This window comes from Rhynchophorus ferrugineus, unplaced genomic scaffold, assembly GCF_030347505.1.
Source record: "Rhynchophorus ferrugineus isolate W39M unplaced genomic scaffold, kcgeb_rfMv2 rfM4, whole genome shotgun sequence".
NCBI lineage: Eukaryota > Metazoa > Arthropoda > Insecta > Coleoptera > Curculionidae > Rhynchophorus > Rhynchophorus ferrugineus.
This window is the reverse complement of record NW_027472583.1, coordinates 33216072-33226778: the sequence shown is the minus strand read 5'-3', so window position 1 is coordinate 33226778 and position 10707 is coordinate 33216072. Positions and strand designations below refer to the sequence as shown.

General features: G+C 30.0%; 2 protein-coding genes across 3 annotated transcripts; one reads left to right on the top strand and one right to left on the bottom strand.

The window, feature by feature from the left end:
- Positions 1-3225: 3225 nt before the first annotated feature.
- Positions 3226-8743, bottom strand: LOC143195312 (myotubularin-related protein 10-B). 2 transcript variants are annotated; one of them, XM_076402337.1, is made up of 10 exons: positions 8605-8743; positions 7909-7995; positions 7811-7853; positions 7461-7744; positions 7282-7406; positions 6975-7209; positions 6403-6921; positions 6155-6337; positions 5608-5843; positions 3226-4473 (listed from the first exon to the last, which is right to left on the bottom strand). In XM_076402337.1, exons 2-10 carry the CDS (start codon positions 7966-7968, stop codon positions 4245-4247), a joined length of 1914 nt encoding a protein of 637 aa, XP_076258452.1. In that variant the 5' UTR covers positions 7969-7995; positions 8605-8743; the 3' UTR covers positions 3226-4244. The 2 variants fall into 2 exon arrangements, with proteins under 2 accessions (XP_076258452.1, XP_076258453.1); XM_076402338.1 differs by lacking the exon at positions 8605-8743 and adding an exon at positions 8039-8176 and having other exon boundaries at positions 7909-7985.
- On the top strand, positions 8168-10685 carry Dolk (Dolichol kinase). Its single transcript, XM_076402339.1, has 8 exons — positions 8168-8564; positions 8620-8870; positions 8931-9166; positions 9219-9404; positions 9477-9686; positions 9741-9957; positions 10014-10151; positions 10493-10685. Exons 1-8 carry the CDS (start codon positions 8512-8514, stop codon positions 10627-10629), a joined length of 1428 nt encoding a protein of 475 aa, XP_076258454.1. The 5' UTR covers positions 8168-8511; the 3' UTR covers positions 10630-10685.
- Positions 10686-10707: the final 22 nt, after the last annotated feature.

Sequence of the window (10707 nt, the reverse complement as noted above, 5' to 3'; positions counted from 1 at the left end):
AAACAATAACGAACATAATTAAGTAATTTTTAAAATTTAAAAATAAGATTACATTGTTCTTTGTTTATTTATTTCACTCTTCGATGTCGCCCTTGCAGATATATGTTTTCAGAATCATATCAATTAGTAATAGTCCTTAAGCAAGGAAATTTTTTCTTTTTTTCTCGTTCTTCACCAGACATCAAATTAAATCAATATTATGATTTCGAAAATCTAAATATCTTGTAAGCAAAGAAAGCAGGCGATTCTTGAGATTCTCTAATTTTGTTAATTTATATTGGGATAAAATTTTCCATATGACGGGTTTTTCTTTTACAGCTGTGTATGCCCTCGGATAAAACGGGCATATGAGGCTCTATAGTATATGAGTATATGAGGGGCATATTTTCTCTGCAAAAAATTTAAAATATAACTACGTGACCATACTATTCTTAATCGTATTTTATCCAAACTTGCCATAACTCTTTAATATTTCCAAAAATATGGGAATAACTGAAATTAACACAAAACACTGGTTAAAATTAAATAACTTCGTTTAATAATATTTTAATCACTCACTATCCATTTTATTACCATTTCAAATGTAAAAATCAAACATTCACTTACTTTTAACGAATACTATCCTTTATTATATTCCATAAAATAAAAAAAAAACATTTAGCCCCAGTGAGATTTTAACGAATGTAGGCGGGCTAAACTCTTGGCCGGCAATGCTACCCGCTGAGTTTGTTATATATTTTGTGTTACCGACCCGACTATTCCAGGTTGCTTGATTTGGACGTGTTTCGTTTTATTGGAATATATTTATTTGTAGTGCAAAATATACATATAAATATGTAAAAATGTTAAGTCTAAATATTGTTCCTCGATATAAGCTTTAACCGTGCCAAATTTCATATATAGATATAGAGTATTTCTCTGTGTATATAGAAGACAACGAACGACTTGGAAAATAAAAAATGTTCGAAAGTAATAAATTGCAAGATTTATTCGAAAAATCTCAAACTATCAAATAATTTTCGGATAGCTTAGCAGTTGATAAATCAACTGCAAAGAGCCAAAAGGTGGAAAATTGGTTCCAAAACGAATATACTAATAATACCTTTCGAACTGTTTCAATAACGCCGTTTCATTTCTTGCCTTCCAAACTCAAAAAATTATAAGTTAGTCCAGGAGAGACGTTCACATCAACTCCGAAGCGAAATTTAAGAAACTGTTGCCAATCAAATCAAACCGTTACTGCAGATATCTACCAACGTTAATTGAACAAATTGAAAGATTGTTTTAACTATTATTTTACTATTTGTAAGAACCGATTTTGTAAAATCGATTTGGTGAAGGTGTTTGGGCAATTAAAACACTGGATTCAATTGAGTCACTCTCTATTTATTTCGACAAACATCTCGGTCAAAGCCGAGTACGAGCATGTGACGTAGCGCTCATTACAATTTACAGGAAACTGCTTAATATCTGCTTATGCAAACATATATACATGAAGACGTCAGATGTAGGCGCACCCACCCAATTATTTATATATCCAACATATTATTATTTATTTATTAGTGACCCATCAGCCTCTTGGGCTATTTAGTGTCTATTCCTAGTTTGACAAAATAGTATTTTATTCAAATAAAATATAAATGATCAAAAACAAAATACAGAATATAAAAGACAAAACAAAATTTAAATATGAAGTATAATTATAAAAATATATGATTCAAGCTTTTCAGCTGAAAGCATTGTTCCATCGTTTCTCCGAAGTTAAATAGTGAGTACCTCTGTGAACGGTACATACAGCACTTAATCAATACATGCTTAACGGTCAGTGACAATCCGCACACGTTGCATGATGGTGGAGGCTCCCTCGTCAGGAGAAATTCATGAGTAAACCTACAGTAGTCAATTCGAAGACGTGTAAGTATAGATAGTTTACGTCTGCTAATATTGGTAGTTTAAAGCTCTGGTAGAACACTCTCTTCACCTAACTTAATATATTGCTCTCCATTAGGTCCCACCTAAGGTGATCCAGTTTCCTAAAGAGCAGAGCGGCAAAGGATCTCAAATCTCTGCTCCAGAAAAGTAAGTTTTCCGATAAGGATCTCTCTTCCCCGCCAGATAATCTGCTTTCTCGTTGCAACAAACTACATAAATGTAACAGTTTTACTATTGCTTCTCAAATTTGCAGTCAATTCGCGGATGAGTGGTCCCAATAAGTGATGGGGTTATAACGAATTAAGGCTTTCCAGGGAGAACATCGAGTCGAGAGCGATCACTATAAGATTTATTTTTATATTCTGTACAAACTCTAGAGCTGTTAATATACCCGATGAAGAGGGAAGCTTGAAGTGGTTTTCCGATAACGCTGATATAAAAGCACCGCCTACATAATCATTGCTGTTGGATACATCCGTATATAAAAAATATTAAGGTATCTATCAGTTTTAATTTTCTTAATGAGGGGGCTATAATTTCTCTTAGGAAGATTCCTGGGAGAGATCGACAATTACAGGCGGTAATTGCCAGGGCGGTGATCTATCGCCTTGAACGTAGACAGGTGGAAATTTTGGAGATAGGCGATCACAGACTGCATGAAAATTATGATATGAACCTTTGTAATGGTCTCTAGGGAAATTGATATTAATATGTGTCGAAAAAAAACCTATACTGAGATAATCCTGGTTTGAATTTTAATGAGCTGGTGTACTTTATCAAAAACATTATACACCTTGAGGCAAAAGAGGGAAAGACATATTGTTGCAAAAAATATCATCAATAGCAAGTAACAGACGCAAAGCCATCATCTTGCATGACGATGCTCGACTGTTAAAGGATACACTGCTGCGGTTTGAATGAGAAGTTCTGTCGCATCCAGCGTGTTTACCAGGCATAGCGCCTTCCTACTAGCAGAGCGCTAGTTTAGCTAGATCGATGTAGCGTGGCTTCGCTGGTGTACAGCGTTGAAATGTTGAAGAAGTACAAATATGGATCACTGTAGATGATGATATTTTCATTAATATAAATCGTACCATTTTTTTAATTTGCATAGTTTTTTAAAGAGAGAAAATGATGAGAATGTACGCAAGTACCTAATATTTACAAAATTCTAAAAATGTTAGTAACATATTTCGATCAAAGTTGATATCAATTTTTATAAAATATAAACATTCAACTGAGATATAACAGTTCGAATGCGCTGGCATTAAGGTAAATTAACACTAAATCTAACACTGACAAAAATTTTATTGTATTATTAGCATTTTGAACATATTCACATAACTTATAAACAAAACATAAATAGTATATATTTGGTTTATTAGACAAAAATATATATAACATAAGTTAAAGCTTATCGTGTACATATAAGGTACAAAAAAACACGTTGTTCTTCATCAGGAATTACACGTAAATTAGCAACAAAAATATGAACAAATAGTCATTAGCTTAATATTAGTCATAAATTAAAAAACGATTATGGGTGTATATTTTTAATATTACATCGTCCAAATACTGTAAAAATATTACTACAATATTCTTTAAAATCCCTTTAAAAAGTTATTTAAAGCTGCATTTTATTAACTAGGTATATATTATTGGCCTATAAAGTATAATATATTTGATGTTATACAGAACGATTTATTCAACTACATAACCCAAAATAATTTTCAATATTGAATAACATTTAAAGTTTGAGAAATAAGAAATGTAAAAAATTCATTATTTTAATTCTTAGGCACTTTGATCTATTTCTTAAAATGACAAGAATTAATGAAAATTAAATTACATGAACAAAAAAAAAATGATCTACTGACCTAAACAAATGACAATAGAATGAAACGTTCCGTAATGAGAGAAGAATCGTATCATTTGTTTTTAATTATGACATAAAAAGCCCAGTCATACTAACTTTATTGTAGTTTTGGAGCTGTTTCTTCGATTTACAGATATATGAATTGCAATAAAAAATTCAGACTTTTCATTTCACAGAAAAAAATTTTTTTCTTCGATGAAAATCGACTCACTCTAGGGTGATAGCGATATTTTCACCCATCACTCTAAAATCCCAATTACTAAAGAGCGCCGGAAGACGACTAGCATTTCTTATTTTATAGTATAACGGTTTTAATTACCAGATACTGCTTTGATAACATCTTAACGTGACAAGAGCTTGCGTCGATTGATTTTGACACATTTTTAGTAATTCTTTAGTTATTGGGATATCACATAACAAAATTATTTTAGTAAAGTTAGTCGTTATTAAGGTTTAAAATCGATTGCGAGTCCAAAGTATCACCGGTTAGCAGAACATTATTGACGGGATCGTTTACCAACGCATTGTTGTGACTGAACGGAAAAAAACTGTTGACTTTTTGGATCAAATCTAAATATTCCTCCTTGTTTTTGTTGATTCTGCCGGTCAGTTTCCCGTTGAATTCGGAGTTGTATTGTATATGCAGGATCTCAGATACCAAATATCTTGAAAATATATTAAATGTTATGTTATGTATTTTTTCATTTTATATTAAACGTTTGAAAAAGCCAGCCACTTTCTTTAAATTGTATCTCATTAAAGTAAATGTCTATCAATTCAATATTGTGAAAATTGAAATTTCTTTTATTGGTCTTTTTTAGTGGTTCAAATAACCATAAAATGAAATTTTATACAGATTTCTACTGTTTTCTTACTTTTGTTTAAATCATCTAGCAGTTGTAGAAATTTATGACAATGCTGCTTATCATATTTCATGTTTCGGTTACCATTTCAATGGTTTAAAAATGATTATGTTTAATGTAAATTATAAATGATGAAATGACGAGCTCAAGTATGAAAATTTAAAAAACTGAGGACGTTACGAATAAGTTCAATAACTGGAAAACATGTGCATGGAGTGGGCTAAATCTAAAAGGAGAAGAAATAAGATACAAATTACCGAAAATGACGCTGCCAATGTCATTGCTATATCAAAAACTTTTTGCCTACTACGAAAATTTTGCTTTATTGACATTGAGAAGGAAAATTGGAAATGTTGCTAGGTTTTAATATAATTTGCTACCAAATTATGCCTTATTTGAACTTTTTGCTGAATGTGGTCAAAATTGAAATCTTGTGCTTCTAATGACACAGGTCATTATTTTTACACAATGTTAGGAAACAATTGTTTTGGAAAAACTATGTTTTATATAAAAATAAGTGGATTACTTTTGCACCCAATATGTTGCACAAATTAGCTATTTGTATATATATATATATATATATATATATATATATATTCATATATATATATATATATATATATATATATATATTCATATATATATATATATATATATATATATATTCATATATATATATATATATTCATATATATATATATATATATTCATATATATATATATATTCATATATATATATATATATATATATATATATATATATATATATATATATATATATATATATTCATATATATATATATATTCATATATATATATATATATATATTCATATATATATATATATATATATATATATATATATATATATATATTTATTTATTTGTAGCTCTTAGTTTCAGGAGAGTTAAGTTAATTAAAATATCATGCACTTACCTGGTGAATAAATCCACTTGAGGTGTACCGCCCCTCCTAATTTCCAAATTAGAGATCCATCTAAAATAACACTGTCTCCAGACATCCAAATTGTATAATTTAGGGCTGATCGTCAACGTTTTTTTAAAACTATCATCATATAGTGGGTTACAGAAAAGAGCAATATCTCGTTCGCAGAACTGCTCCCTCCAGTCCCACACACTCCTCAAAATCAGTTGAGGACAATTCTTAGGCGCCTACAAAGCAGACAAAATGAGACGATGCATGAAATTACCATAAACCTATTCAAGCATAAAAATAGCACAATTTTTTTTAGAAATTCGGTCGTCGTCATAGCGATTGATTGAACATAAACAGAACCGATGCGAATTTCTTAACCTTGCCGATATTAATCATGTTAACTACCAGTTCAAATACGATCTCCAAAAACCCACAGAAAAATTAATCCCAACGAATATTTATATAGAATCGATTGTTATTTTTTTGTCGACACTCCAAATAATTACTTAGCTATTTTTTCCCAAATAATTAAACAAAAGATAAATACCATAGTCGCCATTAATCTTTGATGCTGACAGTTAAAAAGAAAGGTATCAAACAGGGATATGTGCGCCGAATCCCATAAGGTGGTCAAATAAGTCTCACTTATTTGGAAAGCCTTGGGGTTCTGTTGAAGCAACTGCCACACACAATCCAAAAACAGCAAAAATATGGGAGACTGCTCTATATCCTATAAAATAAAAAAATTGAAATGCATAATATGGGTCTTTAGTTATAAGATTACTAGAGACTAACCTTACTTAAAATATGCCCTAATCTATTTGCAAAAGGATGTCCCAAAACTATCCACTCCTTTTGTATGAGTGATTGAAAACCATACTTGGTACGGAAAAAGGGATCTAGAATTATCTGGGTCAAACTCGACACTACACAATTCAAATCTTGTCCATTTCCTTCCTGAAGAACTACTGTACAATTTTCAGACTCAATGTGTGTTGCTGCTTCAACCGCTTTACTCAGGCAGGTAGCCACATGACTAAGCCATTTAGTAGAGTCTAAGGAGGCATAAAATTTGAAATCCTGATGCTTAAATTTTGAGGGAGTATCAGGTGTGCATAAGTCCCTTAACTTCAAGTAACTAGATTGAATTTCTTTTGGACTAGGACTGGAGAGATCAATTATGTGAGGTGGTCGTTTCTCAGGGTGACTTTTTCTTATATGTTCCAGAAGTTTATTTTCTTCTGTCCTATCATTGATTCCCGGAAGTAAATCAGCCATTCTCACTAAAGCAGCACCTCTATAAATACCCCATACCTAAATTAATTACTTATTAAATAAATATTTTACCAAGTAATTCTGGTTCTTACCCAAATTGGACAAAATCTATTCCTGAATTTTTCCACTGACTTTTCAATAATCTGATCGGTAACAGACTGGGGTACTATTAAGCTCTCAATCAAGAGAGGAGAGGTATGGAAATTATGATTGACCATACTCAATCTCCAGTTTGGGCAGTTTGTTCTTTGAAGTTCTTTTTCCCAATCATTTTTAAGTTGGAACAGTCTAGCCTCTTTGAAGGCTGCTGTTTCTTCATGAGGTTCTCTGCAAATTACCAATATAACATATACAGCATATATAACATATTGTTATCATAAACACAAATATTTCACATACTTGCAATCATATGCGAATAATAACTGATGCCTTTTTGGATAGACATGATGTAACAAAGCATTAGCAATATTTTTACCACTATCTTTATCACTTAACTTAAAACTAAATTCAAAATACTTCATGTTCTAAAAAGTACAATTTATTAATTTCAATATACCACATTTCTTCAACTACATTACCTTACAAACTATTAATAGTTCTTTAACTTTACCACTAATATTTTGGCCAGGTACTAATTTTTTCTTTTTATCCCCATTAAGATAAATACAATCAATTAAAGATAAGCACACATCATTTACACCTAATAAGAAATTCTGCTGATAACAATTGGCTGGATCATTTTCATCTGCAGAAGCAAATGATAATTTAAACGTAGTTATAGTTAAAACTCCTAAAATCTGAGAATCCTCATTTAATGGTGTATACATTAATACTTTCTGTGCATGTGTGACGACTGTCTCCCCTAAAATAAACAAAATTATTTAACATTACACCTAAAATAAATTCAGCTAAACATTAAACTACTTACCATCAAGAAATTTAGTTTTCTGTGAATCATCCAAGGTGATATTCTAAGATGTAAAAATAATGTAAAATACTTATGATATTTTAAAAATATATCAATACCTCTAATACAGGCTCGTCCAAGTAGCTCTTAAAGCTAGAGTTATCCCTTTTATCGTTCATGTTTTCAATTTGAATTCCTACAATAATCTGTAAAATAATTCTTTATTTAAATTTGGTTCTTCATAAATACGCCTGTATAATTTTTATCCCATTATCTTCTAGTTAACTAAATGTAAACACATAAATACAACATAACTTTCAAGTAGCATATAGAATTATAAAAGTGCGATAAATTCGCTTCCAACGATTTTTGGAGGTTAAATACGTGACAGTCGAATAGATATTAAGCAGTATTTACACTAGATGATAATTTTTATGATTATAATTTAACTTAAATGTAGAAATCGAACGAATCAATTTTAAACTTAAATTGTATTAATATTAAGTTCTACTCATGAACTGATATATCATTGTATTTATTTATGCCTGGTTTGAGTGGCGGTAGACTACAACTATTAGTAATATTTTGAAGTATCAAACGAATGAGGTTAAAATCCAAAAAGATAAAGATAAAATTATGTGAAACCTTAAAATAGATATATAAAATAAGCTAAAAAAAGACTGAAACTATATCTTTACTTCCTGTTTTGTAGTTTAGTAGCCATGAGACAAGAAATTATCTCAGAATTTATTAAGAAAAATAGTTTTTCTGTGAGGTAAACAATAGAAATGTTCATGTTTTTACAATTTACTTACCCCTTTTTAATTCAGGCCGAACGCTGAAAGCGGTATTTGGGTGTTTTTTCTACTTCCTATTAGTCTAATTGTTTCATTAATAAGGCACCCAATTATTCTTACACCTACTTACAAATTAGCAACACTTACTTCATTAACTTTATTTTGTAACTCTTTATATGTTATCTTATGTTGCTATAAAAAGCAAAGATTACAAATATTTAATGTATGGCCTTTCTTGATTTCATTACTGACTAGCAGTTTATTTAATATTTGTCTGCATAAAGGTGGGTAGAAGGTAGTTTCTTTAAAAATAACTTTAGTCATTTTATCCTATGCCTTTTTAGGATGGCTGTTTTCCATAGCAAATGGTTCTCTAACAACTGTACTCTTCCTAAAAATATATTGCTTCATTATGACTAAATTAAAACAGTGTTTTACATTGGGGGAAGGTGGATTAGTTGCGCAAGGTTTTGTATTATTTATGGGTTGTATTTGCTATAATATATATTTTATTATTGCAAATATAAATAATAAATATTTCGTTAAAAGCAACATGCAAATATCAACCATTATTATACAAGTAAGTTAATATGAATGATTTTTTTTATCACAATACAAACCAAATTCTTCAGGCTGGTTTATTAGGAATATTGTCTTTGGCATTTTTTTTGTACAAACTTCAAATTCGGTCTACAAAAGGATTTTATATCTTGGCTTTTGTAGTATTGAGCTTGATTGTTATGTTACCTTTGCACATAATTTTGGAACAGAGTCCAGTTTTGTGGATTTTTAGTCAAGTATTAGGAGACATTCCATTGGTAAGTCATAAAAATAATTCAGTATATCAGTTGAAATTTGAACATCACATTTTACATAGACCTTTGTTTTAGTTGAAATTGTTCATTTACTGGAGTTTTTGTATAGGCCTGGCTATATTGGCTGTAAAGAATCAAATATTTTATGCGAGAAAAGCATCAACGGGGGTGCGAAAGATATTTCATATATTAGCTGTTTTAGTGTATATACCAGGACTTTATTATCGATGTTCATTTCTTTATTTATCCACTGGTGTGATACTTGGAGTATTTCTTGCATTAGAAGTAATTTGTCATTAACAAAATAAAGGTACATACCAAGATTTTATTTTATTACAGATCTTAAGGATACTTTTAATACCTCCTCTTGGTAGCCAGTTGCAAGAAGGTTTTATAGTTTTTAATGATGAAAAAGATACAGGTTTAATAGCTTTAACTCCCATCTATCTATTGACTGGTCTATCACTGCCTATCTGGCTTCACCCGTCACCATGTGATGTAACTGATTCTGCTCAATTTACTATTTTACCACTGTTAAGTGGTTTATTGGCAATAGGTAATTTTGATTCTCTTAATATAATTAAAGATAACTATGTTTTTCATCATTTTTAGGTATTGGAGATACCAGTGCGAGTTATATAGGTTCCAATTTTGGTAGATTAAAATGGAAAGGAACATCGAAAACTTTAGAGGGAACATTGGCTTGTTTTTTGTCCCAGCTGGGATTTATATACTTGCTTTATTATTTAGGTACTTAAATAATCTTATTTTATTATCGGAAAAATAATTTCGGAAAGCACCATATTAATTATTTTACTTTGGAAATTATACTTCAATTTAATTGATTATATGAAATTAAATTATAAGAAGTCAATCAAGATAAGTTTTAATTGATATAGTTGTTCAATAATATTAACATTTCTTTTGCTAAGAATAAATTCAACCAAATAAACAAAATTTCAATAAAATCTGATGATTACATGTCCATATAGTCATGTGACATTTTCAAAATTTGTTCATTCATTCATGAAAATTGTTGACGGGATAATTAACGTTAAAAATTAATCAATAACGTGGCTGTTAATTTGTAGGTTGTTTATCGTTCTTGAACATCGAGCATGTGATTAGAATTACCTTGGGGGTTTTTGCGACATCAGTTATTGAAGCTTTTACCAGCCAAATTGATAACATAGTCCTGCCACTTGTTATGTATATATTTTTAATTTAAAGGTGTTGATTTTTATATTGAATTGTTGGTTTATCAATAAATGTTTTTTTACTACATTTATTTTATGATTTCTTATAT

Excerpts from the sequence above, each read along its gene's own strand:
- LOC143195312 (XM_076402337.1), bottom strand. The coding sequence starts at position 7,968 with ATGAACGATAAAAGGGATAACTCTAGCTTTAAGAGCTACTTGGACGAG. Across the intron at positions 7,854-7,908 it reads TGGACGAGCCTGTATTAGAG|AATATCACCTTGGATGATTC; the intron begins GTATTGATATAT and ends TTTACATCTTAG. Across the intron at positions 6,338-6,402 it reads TAGGGCATATTTTAAGTAAG|GATATAGAGCAGTCTCCCAT; the intron begins GTTAGTCTCTAG and ends TTTATTTTATAG.
- Dolk (XM_076402339.1), top strand. The coding sequence starts at position 8,512 with ATGAGACAAGAAATTATCTCAGAATTTATTAAGAAAAATAGTTTTTCT. Across the intron at positions 9,687-9,740 it reads GAGTATTTCTTGCATTAGAA|ATCTTAAGGATACTTTTAAT; the intron begins GTAATTTGTCAT and ends ATTTTATTACAG. Across the intron at positions 9,958-10,013 it reads AAGTGGTTTATTGGCAATAG|GTATTGGAGATACCAGTGCG; the intron begins GTAATTTTGATT and ends CATCATTTTTAG.